The 15,283-nt window shown below is 41.6% G+C and overlaps 1 protein-coding gene across 1 annotated transcript; it reads right to left on the bottom strand.

The window, feature by feature from the left end:
- Nucleotides 1-1,590: 1,590 nt before the first annotated feature.
- Nucleotides 1,591-13,552, bottom strand: LOC146003076 (uncharacterized). The gene is made up of 2 exons (XM_083141246.1): nt 12,837-13,552; nt 1,591-2,036 (listed from the first exon to the last, which is right to left on the bottom strand). Exons 1-2 carry the CDS (start codon nt 13,417-13,419, stop codon nt 1,591-1,593), a joined length of 1,029 nt encoding a protein of 342 aa, XP_082997372.1. The 5' UTR covers nt 13,420-13,552.
- Between the last annotated feature and the right edge of the window lie 1,731 nt (nt 13,553-15,283).

The raw sequence follows: 15,283 nt of genomic DNA, 5'->3' as shown, positions 1-15,283 counted from the left end.
TCTTTTACCTTCCTAACAGCATATTCTAAGGCAAACAAAGAGCAATGGAGATAATGCATCTCCTTGTTTTAACCCATCATGAATTGTAAATTTGTCAGACACATTAATACAAACTATTTGTCAAGTGTCGGCACGGGTAATCTAGGGTTAAAAACTTGTACAGTGAGATCCATGAGTATTACCGTGCAAATTGTACATGACTATTTTCATTCAGTTTGTTTTAAGTTTTCATTTAATTCTTGAAGCTCTTATTGGATTAAATAATGTGCACGAACATGGTGATGGACAATTTGCACGGTAATACTCATGGATTCCACTGTACCATTTATAATTAGCATTCTTCAACATATTAAAGATAAATGTATACAAAATACATGAGAATAGTTGGTTTATCCGGTAAACTGGGTAATAGAGAGAATACGTCACTGGCACTGTGCGAATTAAGCTCTTCGCTTTGGGGAGGGTGTTGCCCACTGAGTGGCGTATTTGCGACTTCATTTTTGAGGTAGGTGTTTCTTGGCATAAAATTTGTGCACGTGTTGTCACTTGTTCACAAGAAACATAAATGTAATAGAGGAAAAGTGCACTTGCCAGTCACTTAACTAATTATACTATTGCCTTACAGTTCTAAGTACCTTAGAACATTGGTTCTAACCTAGGTTATTAAATCTTATGATAGAATTTGCAAGTAATTTAGAAAAAGTATACAGTAAAACCTCGTTAATCCGGACTAATGGGGGGATAAGTTGACCGGTTTAACTAAAGTCAGGATTCACTGAAATAACCTAAAAGAGCCGTAGAAAGCAACAAAACACGTTTATTTTGGTGTATTTAAAGGGCATAGCCCTAAATACACTATACAGTAAAGTACAAAGTCTGCGGGAAACAGAATTTCATCAGTGGTTGACTGCCTTTTCTTTTGGAAGTTCTCTTGTTGACTTCTCACATTTAAAACCTTGCATTTTGCTTTTTCTTTTCTTTTGCTTGTCCGGATGAAGCGAAGTCCGGCTTATCGGGGTTCGGGTTAACTAGATTTTACTGTATTTATATTCTAAGAAAACCTAAACCTAAACACAAAAAGAGAAATTGAATTAGTAACACTGAAAAATTTACCAAATTTCTATTGCCTAGTTCAAATTTAACATCAATCTAACGCACCTATAAGTTTATTTTGATCACTTTAATGCATGTAAAATATGAGAACTATGCCGATGAAAACTTAAGTCGAGAACAGTCTGCTGTTGTGTCGGCTTGGCGAGGTTGCAGAATGATGACTTCAGTCCACAAGCCTGCATACTTTTCGAGAAAAATCTATGATGATGATCTTTCAGTTGTTTGTTAGAAGCTAAGAAATCGTATACTATATTCTTTCAATTCTATTTTCCCTGAGGGGAATAAAACTTCCCTGGCAGGGATACAAATAATTTTCTTATGCCGGCATAGAAAGTTTTGTGGGGGAAATCCCCCCGTTAATACGCACACTGGCCACTGGTGTTGTGTTTGTTACGCCAATCAAGATTGCACTACTCTTAGTGGCAACTCAGTTACATACTTTTGAGAGTATAGGTCGACACGTGGTGACTTACCATGTTAATTGCGATAGGCTGCTTGACTCATCGCATCATCCTGCATCGTCATCCTTCTGTCTCCTCCAGTAATCCCTGGCTCACGGTCGTACTCAAAATGGCCTCTGTAGGCCAGATCGTCGCCTTCCCAGTAGTTGTCCTTATCCTTGAAGCTCCTGTGATATCCCCCGCCCCCTCCGCCTCCATAGGACACCACGGTGTAGTCGTCATCCTTGGCTGACAACTTCTTGACGGCGACGATGGCCGACAGAACGAGGGCCACGGCACTCAGGATGAGAGCCTTCTTCGCTATGAACGCCATCGCACCCATCTTCATCGCCGCGACCGTGCCCGCCTTCGTCATCATGGCGATCATCAGCCCTCCGTAGCCCTTCTTGCCGCCTTTGCCGCCTCCGAAGCCGCCGCCTCCTTTGCCTCCTAGGCCGCCGAAACCGCCCCCTTCACCTCGGCCTGAAATTGAAAGGAAACAACATATAGTCTAGGAAGGTCAATGAGTTACTTGTGAATAACTTCTTTGAATAACCGTAATTTGGATTTCACTTTTTGTGTGTGTGCTGTGCCATAACCAGAAATTGCCCTTGCTTCATTTTCAGATGTCAGTCCTATACTTCTATCTTGCATTTGGACATTTTTTTCTTTTCTTTTTTAAGAAAACTTGAAGTTGAGCCAAAAGAGGTATCCGTACCGTCAACCACCATCTAACGTGGTTCTTTCATCTTTTCTACTACAAGTCAATTATACATATAACTCAATAAAAGTAAACACTCTATCAACGAATTTTGCTATTCTTAATTCGGCTTATTTCAAAAGCTGCATTTCGCATAAGCAAGTGTATTTCTATTTTTGTTATTTTACGTCTCTTTCCCGCCACTGTGGCTAATCGCAACGATGAGGATGAGTGATGATCTGATTAAATTGATGCAAGGGCATTTACAAGGAACACAGGGATTCGAACCCCGTAATCTCGGTGACCAGATTTAAAGTCGATAACTAAAGGCGCTCGACCATCGACCGGTAAGGATATTTGCATGCGATATTGTAAGAATAGCGCATAACAAGGCATCGTACGATACATTACAGACATAAATAAAGTTCCGTAGGTTTCTGATGAGGTTGAACAACTTCACATACTCCGCATACTGCAAGTTCCAAGGCGAGACGGACAATATGATAGCCAGTTGTTGGTGGGCATGTACACGTTCTACAAGAAGGTTATGGTCAGTGGAGTTCAACGTGAACATCAGTGAGGACAGGTGAAGCATGGATACCACAAACAGCGCGATAAGAGACTGGTGTGCTGTGTGAGTTTAAACTTGGAACAAACGCGACAGAAAGGTGAGAGAAAATATGTCAAGCTTACGGCAATGATATAGTGAATCCGTGGGCAGTGCAGGACGGAAATGAATCCCTGGAAGATGCAACACGTGATGGAAGACCAACAGCCGAATACGACTGCGCTCTGCAGGCGGCTATTGGGGCGAACAATGGTCTAACATGTGGCGATTTGCAAGAATAATTCCATGTCAGTGCAGAAACCATTCGACAGCATCTTCATCAACTTGGAAAACGGAATAAGGTAGGTCGATGGGTCCAGTATACCTTGGCTGAGAGGCCACACGTGGCTAAGGTCACCCGTGACACCATTCTCTGCCTTGGTTGGGGAACACCGATGCACCCACCTCATTTCCAAGGCATTGACCCATGTGATTAGCATCTGTTTCATTTCAGACTAAGCTCACACCGCACTTGATGACTTATTTGGTTCGCGTTCCTCAGAGTTCTACCACAGTGGGTTCATGGTCTTCCTGAACGTTGGAGACAGGTCATTGATGCTGTGGGGATTATATTTGACCTGTCAGATCCATTACAAGTCCCTTTTTGGCGTTTGATGGTGTCGAGTGAAAATCCACGCAGGTAAAACAGCAATAGCGAAAAATTAGGCCAAGCCAGGCCGGCTCGGTAGCTCAGTGTAGTCTCGCGCGAACCGCGGAAGGAGGAAGGTGGATAGGTGCTCTCTCCCGTAGCGTGTAGTTGAGACAGCACGTGTGTATCACGTAATCGTCCAATCGGACAAAACTGAAGTCTTGAAAATGGCCATCAAGCGAGTAAACACGTTGAAATTGAACTTTAGAGAAGTGAGAAATAAGTCCACGTCAAATGAACGACTATTATAGAAAATATGTTTTTGTGAAATTATTGTCAGAGGCCAACTGCACGCACAAGTGATAACTCGTACCCGCCCCATTCAACCTCAACAGCGCTGAAGAAGTGATACACAATGATCAGACAGTACTTCCAGTTAGAATAACCAAGAAGCAAACTGAATCAACTATAGACGCCAGTTTCGATACAATTCAGGATGTTCCTTTAACGCCGACCGAAGAAAACAGCACCCTGCCTAGTTTTAGAAATTCTGTCGATCCCATGGAGGTTCCAGTATCTCCCAATGACGAGACTACAATCATGCCGCTAAGTATCCATACTACGCAGATGACTCCTGTGGAAACCATCGAGAACTCACCACCAGTAGATGCAGTTTCTTCGCAGACGACAAACATGGACCTGACTCTAGAACCTCCATCATTGCCGACCCCATCTTCACCCATACTGGGAAAGAAGAAGAGAAAGAAGCCACCAGAATCACACCCACCCGGCGAAGAAAACGAACGAAGAGCGTTCATCATCGCCAGTGAAGTACACCCTGACCCCAAGTGTGCCCAACCCTTGGGAAACACCCCCAACCCCACGATTACAAACACTCTAAATACTGATTCTTTAGAAAACCTGTAAGTACATGCAATATTTTGGTTGTTTATATCATTAGTGTGTTATATGACGGCTCCCGTGTATAATTTTTCCACACTAAATCTGAACAAACTATTTTCTACAATCAAACACCATGCCTTAACTGATTATATAAAGCAAAGTGCTCTCGATCTTCATTTCCTTCAAGAGGTCGGTACAGACGATTTTACATGTGGCCGCGACAACAATATATATAATAATTTCACAAACAACGCCACAGGTACTTCCATTTTGGTACGACAAAGTATACCTGTTAACAAAACTTTCCTGCATCCCTCTCGGGGAATTACGTGCGTCGAAATAGGTAAAATCTGGTTTTGTAATATCTATGCGCCTTCAGGATCAGTGGCTCGCGAGGCACGAAACACTTTCTATGCAACAGAAGTGGCGACAGCTCTAGGCGGCAACCACCAACATATTGCCCTTGCTGGGGATTTTAACTGTGTGTTACGACGACAAGATCAATATCCAGGGTTTAACTCATGCCTTAGTCTCTCTACCCTGGTCGAGGCCTTTCACCTAAAAGATGTCTGGGAAACCAAGCACCCACAACTGGAAGGATTCACCTTCATACGTCCAGACTCGGCCAGTCGATTAGACCGTTTCTATGTAAGTGTGAGCTTAGTACCCAAAGAGTCATCTATAAAGATTTTTCCCACTTGCTTCACCGACCACCTCAGTGTGCAACTAGACATGGCAATCGACGCCAAAACAGCAGTTCGGGGACGGGGATACTGGAAACTTAATAGTCGGATTCTTCAAGATGAACAATTTCGAACAGCCTTCAAACAAAAGTGGAAGGAATTGGAAAATATGAGCAGGCGCCAAGCTGACATCATTACATGGTGGGACACGTTCCTGAAGCCTTTAATCAAGCATTTTTGTATAGCATACGCACGTATGATGCACACGGATTTCTATAAGAAATACAACTTCTATTATCGCGTACTCTACGAGTTGACAACACAACTCATACAGGGCAGGGCGACCCAGTCCTGCAGGAACTAAAACGCATACAATCGGTCCTACTGAGGATGCACCACGAGCGAATTGCAGGTTTCGTGGTGAGAAGTCGTCTCCCAACAATTGACCCTTAAGAACAAGCCAGTATTGCCCATGTAAGCGCAGAACAGCGAAGTGGGAAAAGGAAACTCATAACGAGATTGCAACAAGGGGACGAATGTCTCACACAACCCTCAGACATTCGTGCATGCCTATATGAATACTTTGCTGCACAATTTAAGGCATCCCAGGCGGAAGAAGAACACGTGTTATGCCCCGATATCCCCACGCTATCAGGGGAAGATGAAGCCATCTTAAACCAACCGTTCACTAAGGAAGAAGTGGAAGCGGCCATCCAACAAGCTCAAAAAGGAAAGAACCCGGGCATAGACGATTGAATTATTTCAAACATTTTGGCCTATCATGGCAGACTTGCTTATGCGGTGGCACAATTCCTGTTTTCCGCAGAAGAAGTTAGGTCGTGCAAGCTCGACAGGTGTCTTGGTCTTAATCCCGAAAGTGATACATCCCTTAACACCTGGACATTATCGCCCCATCACCTTGTTTTGTGTCGATTATAAAATATTGGCACGAGTATTAACGCGCCGACTACAACACTATGCAACTACCATACTAGGCCCCCATCAATTTGTGCACGGAACTAATGGTAATATAACTACCGTTCTCACTACTATACGAGACATCGTTACTGTAATGAATGAAGCCCCTGACTCGGAAGCAGCTCTAGTGGCCCTGGACTTCAAAGGAGCATTTGACTCATTGTACCATCATTATCTATTTTGGCATTTAACTCATGTTGGATGAGGATAATCCTTCGTAGAAGCGATAAAGAGCCTATACACCCAGGCTCGGGTACATTTGTGTGTAAATGGAACATTATCCCCGCCGTTTGTTCTTCAACGATCTGTTAGGCAAGATTGCCTCTTTTCACTCCTCGCCTTCTGTACAACTTTTAGCCCCTTCCTACACCAAATAAATCAACGACTATGAGAAATACAAGCATATGGCATGACCTAACGAGTTTTTGCACACGCCGACGATGTCACAGTGGTGATGCGTGATCACCAGAATTATGTTAACTTAATGGAAATCTTGGAACAATTAAGAGTAAACACAGGCTTGTGTCTCAACCTGAAAAAATCAAAAATACTACCCTTGGGGACAATGGCATGGAACTGGACAGAATCTGTCCCAATAACCGTGACGGACGTATTGAAAGTACTCGGGATCTACTTCTCGAGAAACCTGGTCGAGACTTCCAAGCACACATTTGAAACCATACTGCCAAAAATACAAGCACTATTACACTTCAACCGACTCCGCCAACTGTTACTAAGCGCTAGAATCAAATATGTCAACACTTATGCACTCTCGAAACTATGGTATGTGGCGCAAATACTACCCGTGCCTACCCAAACGACTACGAGAATCCGGAGAATGATCACACGCTTTCTCTGGCACGGTCACCTGTTCCATGTAGCTCATAACACACTATGCCTACCAACTCGCCTTGGAGGACTAAACCTGCTGAGTATCGACCGACAAGCGCAAGCCTTATTTTTGCACCGCCATATCACCATGATAGTCCAGCATCAAGATAGCATCACGGCTCGTGTGCTACGCTCCATGCTGGATGAAGTGGAACTATGTACCCCAATTTACCCAGGTGTTATACCCACTAAATTTCTCTATTTACGAACAACCATAGTGGAAATTTGTTACATGTTGATGATCCTTCCAAGTGTGGATCCTTCAGATATAACGGTCAAATCTCTATCAAAAATGCTGCAAACCCGGATGAAACATATTCCGCGTATTGTCCCATTATTCCCCAATGTGCGCTGGAACATCGTGTTGAGAAACATAGCGGCGACCCTCCTCCCCAATCGATTGCGCTCCATATGGTACTTAACAGTACACGATGCCATCGTCACTAGAGTACGATTGCAGAGATACCTTATGGCAGACAACTCCCATTGTATCAAATGTGCACAGGACGACACCTTAGTGCATGGAAACATTGGAAACACTTTAAGAAGTTGCGTGGAATCATATGCCGCCGCTCCCCGAACGACTTCACGGTGAACCATTTATTAACTCCAGAGTTTCAGTATTTTCCTCTCACAAGAACACGTGCAGTGCAATTTTTCATAGGACATTATATCTATTATGTGCTTGGCAACCAACCTCATGTACAAAAACTGTCATTCAAATTCTATGCCAGTGAACAATATTATCACAATGATCAGATAACCTGTAAAGCCTTGCATGCAAATTTCCTACATGTGATCTTTTGAAATTCACGTCCAAATGTAAAACCTGTGTAAGTAATAGCTTCTTTCAATAAAGAAAATTTAAAAAGAAAAAAAAAGTGGTTAGAGCAATGGCAGGGTATGCCAGAGACCCGGGTTCGAGTCCTGGACGAACCTGCATTTTTCGCTGCAAATTTCTACGTAAAGTATCTTTGTTCTATTATATTATATATATTATATTGAAATTATATATGCATCATTTTAAGATATTTTTCGGGTATAAATGCCGTTTCATTAACGATATACTCTGTGTACTGCATAGTAACGCATTGTAAATTAGCCAATACGTTAGGGTATAAATAATTCCGAATGCACTGTCGAAGCTTTTACATTAATGGGTTTTGCTGTAATTAAGCTCATAACTTATGACTAGCTACCAGGAAGTGGTTTATCAAATTTTCGATGGATAGCGACACACAACAGAGGAAATATTTCGGTATTTTATATTTGTCTATTTTAGTCTACTTAATTTTTTATAACCAAAATACTAATTATACCCGATAAGAAATCTACGTCCAAGAAAGTGCATGCAGGAGGCGAATTCACATGAGGGATAGTGCGATTAACCCCTCTCCCCTCTTCTCCATTCTGTCAAAGGTAATTATGCCCCGAATAACAATATAACAGTTCCACACATTTGTAAAGCAAGTATATCCATTAAATTTTCAAAAGTAATGTCATTTATGAAGAAACTGCTTACCATTCAATCGTTCAGAACACATCTGACAATACATGTTAATTATGATTACTCAACAATACTTTATATCTTCTTACTGCATTGATAAATTTATAAGACTTATAAGACGGTAAATTATACATATAATATTCATAGCAAGGCTTCACGCGTCGTCACTCTTAACACAGCGGGCCAAGCAGGGTATATCTTGTCCCCAGCCGTAATTTTCTGTAATATTTCTTAACATAGTGTTTCTTGGTTGTTGGTAATTTTTATAGCTGACTTTAAATAATTGAGAAATATAGCAATAAAAGACTCAACTGAAACGAAATAGCCATTTCTGTTTGTTTTTTTCTTTCCTTGCTGGGGTTCAAAATGTACCCCGCTTGGCATTTCATGTAACATTTTTTTAACTTTCCTCAAACTCCTAATCCACACGCACATGTTATGAGAGCTGCGGCAACTCTTGGAGTAACAAGACAACAGATGGAATCGAGTGAGCTAACTGGAAGAAAACACGGGAGATGTTCTATTTGTCCGAGAACAAAGGACAGAAAAACTGATTCCACCTGTTCTGCATGCTACAAATTGATTTGCAAAGAACATTCTGGAAAAACAGTTACATTCAAGTATGAGGAGTTGCAAAAATAATGAAAATCGAAATGTTCACAACTTTAATAAGCATGTTCGAAAATATTTCAACTTTATTATGTTTACGTTGTATTGTTCATATGATTTCTGAGAAAAATATTACTGACTGCAAGAATGTTACGCCTTTCAAGGTACAGCTCATTGTGTATTCGAATTTCGTGAAACCTCCTACGTGCATTAAAAAAAACCTTATGAAAATGGTTTTATAAATATTTTAGACGTAGACTGAAAACAAAACATCAAAGATGTTTCATAAATAACTGAGGGTTTACAAAAAATAATTACAAGTAAAGTATTGAACTTACATTAATGAAACCAGTCCAGAACGAACGAGGAACTCAAACCGCTTTTTCTTTTTTTTTTTTTTACACGGACAAATGTTCAATGCATGCACCACGGGTGACACGGCACGCATCAACACGACAGTCTACTTCTTGCCACACTCGCATCAACATGGGCCTGTCGATAGTGTCTATCGCTGCGATGATACGCTCCCTTAGGGCTGCATCGGTGAGACGAATGCCCTGTCTTTGATGAAAGCCCACCAAAAGAAGTTACACGGTGTAAGGTCCGGTGATCTTGGGGACCAAAACATTGCACATAACACTGTGAGTGATGTGAGTGATTTGAGTGTCGCCTAGCGGCAGGGATGTGAACTCTAAGCTTACCTAACAAAACATACACGCACAAACTGTTTGAGTTCTGGACGGGCTTCATTAACGTAAGTTCAATAGTTTACTAGCAATAATTTCTTGTAACCCCTCAATCAGTTCTGAAACACCCGGTGTAGAAGAATAAGTTGGGATCTAAATTGTACCCCACTTGGCCCTCCGCGGGTGTAAAATAGCTGGGCCCTCGCAGAGTTAAGTCCAAGACTGAGTTCTTGAACTAATTTTCTCGGTAATTCATATATAAATAAACAAGAAATGTTACTTTAATTTATACACTGGCATTAAAAAGCAGCTAAATTTGCAAAATCCTATGAAAAATTGTAAAAAAAATATCAAAATACAGGGTGGTTCATATTCATGAGACACATTTTATTTTGTATTTTCAGACAGTAGGAATATTCTAGCATTTTTAGAATGCATAGTACTTGCAAGCCTGAGCTTGGGAGTTTATATTAACTCATTTTTTAAAAATTTTACTGCTCTAAAAAATTATGATGCTATGGACTCCGGTTGAAATTGCTTATGATGTGGAAGCGTTACTCACTAATGGAAGCTCCATCATTACATCACAAAAGCGAACATTTCAAGAAGCGCGAAGCACCATTTCAGAAGCGATCGTGCGTGTTGTGAAAAATATCCCTGAGACAGCTAATGCCGACAAGAAACCTTCACCTGAGCGACCTGGAACTTCTCGTAGCGCAGAGAACATTTAACGCCTGGCGAATTCAGTCGAGCAATATCCCAAACGTAACAGTCCCTGCTGAGCGCTACAACGACATGTGAATCACGTTTTTCGTTCTCTAAATGAGTCGGCTTGGTCTTACAAAATGTGAATGCAAGAAGATGGTGCCACTAGTCGTACAGGAATAGAGCCAATGATAACCCTTCGAGACAATTCTCCTGTTCGCCTCATTTCGAGATTCGGCGATATCAATTGGCCATCCAGATCAACAGATTTCGCCCTACAGGTCTATGTAATGTAGGGTTACCAAAAGGAAAGGGTATACACCACAAGACTCAAAATAACTACAGAACTCAAGAGGACATCTGGAAGGAGATTGAGGCCATTCTGGCCTATTTGCTGCGCCACAGTATGGGCAGTATGACTTCAGACCCAGAGAATGCTCTTCTCAAGGTGGTACCCATTTATGAGATGTTATATTCAAGCGAAGAACAGTGCGTTAAACTCCTATATCTTGGTTATGTATTTCACACAGTGTGCAATAAATGTGCTTGCTCCATTCCTAACAATGTGCATTTGAAATGTGTCCCATCAATATGGACCACCCTGTAAAAATTAGTAAATTAGTATAACAGTCATAAAATGGACGTTTTTGTTTGATTGATTTGTGGCTTTAAGTCCACTTTATGCACAGTGAGGCTAATCGGGACTGGACCTACAGTTTAAAATGGGATCCAAAGCACTATGTGCCTCCACCGGGTATCGAACCCGGAATCCCTTGATTACTAGGCGACGACGCTATCACTGCGCCATAGCGGATGGTTAGCGAATAATCCAGAGTAAAATTCACCTGATACCATACGACTTCCGAATGATATATTAATAGAAAAATGACAGCCTACGTAATGATCATAATATGAATTTTATACGAAAGAGCTAAATATTGCCCTTTCCTACCCTCGAACTTTAAAGTTCGATCCCCCCTTACTATAGAAAACCTGTGCCCATCTAAGACATAACATTGATATCCAATATCTGGATACCCCCCCCCCTGCTAAATCTGCACCCTTAGTAGAATTCCTGTGATAATCTAAGACTTAATATTGATATTCAAGAGTTTCATAGTATTAAGGCTAAATATCCCCACAATAATTTGCCTGACAGTTTTAAACTTAATATAACTGCCCCCCCCCAATAATACTTATTACCCGTCCCTCAGCAGTATATTAGTAGTATACGAACTAATTTCCGTCACCAGGAAAACAAATTTAAAAATTCCCCCAAAAGTTGGGTGGATGCAACCTGCGTCCGTAAACCACTCCTGGCCATAGAAGGTTAGTGTACAATCATGTGATCCGATTTGGAGTAAAACCAATAGATTTCTTGAATACAAGGCTGGATGTAACTTGTGGCTTAATTTTGAGGGGGCAGAATCAAGATGGGGGTTCAACTTTAAGGGGTAGACTCGAAAAGTTTCATAACAATAGCGTACAGGATTATTTGCTAATACATTGTTACATCTGCGAAATTACAAATATTACTCTTTATTGCTTTGCTTCCCAGGTCCCAGGTCCTAGGAGGTTATCTTGTAAATTTGGTACCAGTTCGTTATATCGGAGACACATTAAAATCGGATATTTTGTGTTTCGCATGGTTCGTACTTACCAATTGTGTATTGCGGAACATAGTTCAAGGTGCCATCATGCTTTTTACACGAAAACAAACAAATTTTTCACACAGAGAGTAGTTTTGTTATTCCTTTTTTCGCTTCCCTAACACACAATATGGCGGAAACAGGTTGACTACCGTTGTGGGTATGCAGTGTTTCCAACCTTCTTCACCGAAAAATACCTACTATCGTGTTCGTCACATGTGAAAATTGGACATTATGCATGGGTAGCTGACGGATAGCCCTACGAACCATTCACGGATAGTCCCACGAACCATTTCCGATAAGGTTAGGTTAGGTTTGATTAGGTTAGGCAAGCATAGTTAAAAAGGAGGGGTTGGAAACGCTGACGGGGGGTTACGTCATAAAACGTGTGGAGCTTTCAGTTCACGTAGGAAAGCAATGGCAATAGTGCGTCGGTGAGATATTTCTCTTGCAAAATACATGATTTCCCGGTCAAATAGATTACACGATGAAAGAAAATACCTCGACGAACGTTATAAACCTTAGAGAAACTCATTTCCGTAAGTAGTTTCTTGTGTAAAAATGAAGAAATGTGTCTCCGATATAACGGACTGTTACCGTAAATTTTGATAAACCTGAAAATTTGAGGGAGGCAAGGTGCTCCCGCCAAATTATGTCTTACAATTGCAGGATTATATCACTCAGTAAGTGATTTTTATTGTTGAAGGCATAAATAGGTTACCAGTAACATATTGGAATGGGTGTAGACGGAAATACAGCAATATAAATTCTCTTACCTGCTTCTTCAGGAACTTCAACCCCGAATTCCAGGTTTCCATCGTTGTTCATTCTGCCCGTGGCAATGAACGGAGAGGAAATGGGTGTCTCTGGGATCAAGACTTTGAGGGCGTGAGTCTGGATGAAATTGGTCAAAGAGTTCCACAAGGTTGTCGTGAAATGCTCGATATTCCTGGAACTAGATGTCTTCTCGATGGACAACTGATCCAGCTTTTCCTCGATGGAGTTGCTGGACGACTCCTTGACAAAGGCTATACCTTCCGTTAAAGGTATGAAGCTCTGGGATAGAAGCCTGGCGACATTCGAGAGAACTGTGAACTTGAAACATGATACCGAGTCTTGAAGACGACACTCTGGTACGAGCGGAGAGCTGTGCTGCACCTGTCCCTTTTCAAGATACACGGGATCACCTTTCAAGTATCTAGAGTCCTGAGTTGTAGGAAGTTGAGTCTGTTCATCATAGTTCACGGGGTATATTGGTTGATGGTCGTGGAACTCCGCACTGTCTTCAGTTTGAGAACACATTGTTGATGCCAACAGTAAGACGAAGAGTGGAAGGAAAGGTGAGCTTGCTGGTGCCATGGCTGCTACGCACTCTTCCCACACGCACTGTCAAGGATGGAATGGGTTCGTAGCTGTAAGGATCCTGTACTGAAACCACCAATTGCACACCGTCTACACTCTTCACATCATTTTCGCTGCGTTCCCGCGTCTGTAGACTTGCGGTGAGTGAACCCACAAATTATTCTCTTAATGTTTTTATACGTTCACCGCATCCGTCGGTGCAAGACACACATCTTCGTGACGCTTTTCGTGGCGTGGGTCAGGTGTCGGTAAGTGTCACAAAAAGCAAGCGAGTCGTGTGCTTTTTGCTGGAAAAATCATACACAGCAGACGCACATAATTTTTCTACTCCGCGTGCTCAACGTACCAAAGACACGACCCCTGGAAACCCGTTACACAAATTTGACACTTTGGAGCAACTCGCGTGAGGATGACCTTGATGACAACAAATTAAGTCAAATGCCACGAGGAGGAGTGCGCTATGGTCGGGCGGGTTGTCTGCGTCACTTCTTGGGTATGTGTGTCTCGGAAACGGCGAGGAAGAAAAAATGGGTCTGAAGACATTCTTGGAGTTTATTCACTATTGCAGAAAAGATGCAAACTGCATGTCTGATACACTTTAGCCGCCACATGCTTTTTAAATAGTGTCATTTTTCGTTTCAAAGAATACTAAGAATAAATTACACGCCTAACAGAAATATATCGGATATTGTGATTAGAGTATATTTATGCATGATTATGCATAATCTAATAAATATAAAGCCCCAATTCCAACACTCACTCACTGGCATAAATGTTCTCCATGAAAGAAGCCTCGGAATCAAAAAAAATGCTCGATTACGACACACACCCCTTGAAATTGTCTGAGAACACCGTAAAAAAGGTAAAGTTCTCCCCTGTGCTTAGCACTACGCCATGAAGGCGTATAGGGGGTGTGGGGGTAACGCCTCACACTTTCTTGATCCGGTCATGAGTGGGGGTGATGTGATCAGCATCACGCCCCTGACCGCCTTTACCCCCCAGGGTTTCCCCCAGGTACCCATGTTATTCGACGCTGGGTGGGCGCCGGGGCCGCTTCCAACGTTAGAAAAGTTTCCGGATTTGAACCGGCCGGGGATCGAACCCGGGACCTTTAGCATGGTAGTCAGACGCGACAAAAAAATCACTCACTTATCCCTTTTTAAGGGTGAAAAACATCTTAATTCACTTCCCTAGCAACGTCCGTTTCCTGGGGCAAAGAAAAATTCTGTTTCTCACATATCAATACCACATAGATGCATCAATTCCTAGTAAGATAACGTGCTTCACGCAAGAGTGACATCTACGTAAGAAGATTCAGTCCAGATATTGGTACTCAATACCAAAATATCTACATTGTCGCTGTTTTAATAAAATGTTAAGAGGTGTAACAATTATTTCGAGTTAGCCATGTTTGTTGTTGACCATGGAAACGGACGTTACTAGGGATCTTAAAGAAAGGTTATTTTCATCACGAAAACTATGGTAAGTGAGTTATACTTGAATTTTCGTATTTCAAAATATGAACGTCAGAGCGGGGCCTCCGAGATGGGTAGGCTATACGTACTTCGTGTATGCTCCGTATACGGGCCGCAACCTGTGATGTTAAAAGGACTGATGGTGTCAAAAGATTAGTCGTGTGATTTGGGAAAATACATGTATTCGAATGAGGGAGTTGTTCGAAAAATGTATTTATTTCAGAATAAGAATAATAATTATTATCGTAAATTAAAAATAGTTATATCCTGATTATTTCAAGTAAATTTATTTATTTGAATGTAATACATTTAATTACATGTTAGTAAAAAAAGTGTATTGAACCAGCGCGAAGTACGACATTTAAGTATTTCTGTATGGTAATATT

This window comes from Lepisma saccharinum, chromosome 19 (assembly GCF_977018435.1).
Source record: "Lepisma saccharinum chromosome 19, izLepSacc3.1, whole genome shotgun sequence".
Lineage (NCBI taxonomy): Eukaryota > Metazoa > Arthropoda > Insecta > Zygentoma > Lepismatidae > Lepisma > Lepisma saccharinum.
The sequence above is the reverse complement of the archived record's forward strand: the minus strand, read 5'-3'. Positions and strand labels throughout refer to the sequence as shown.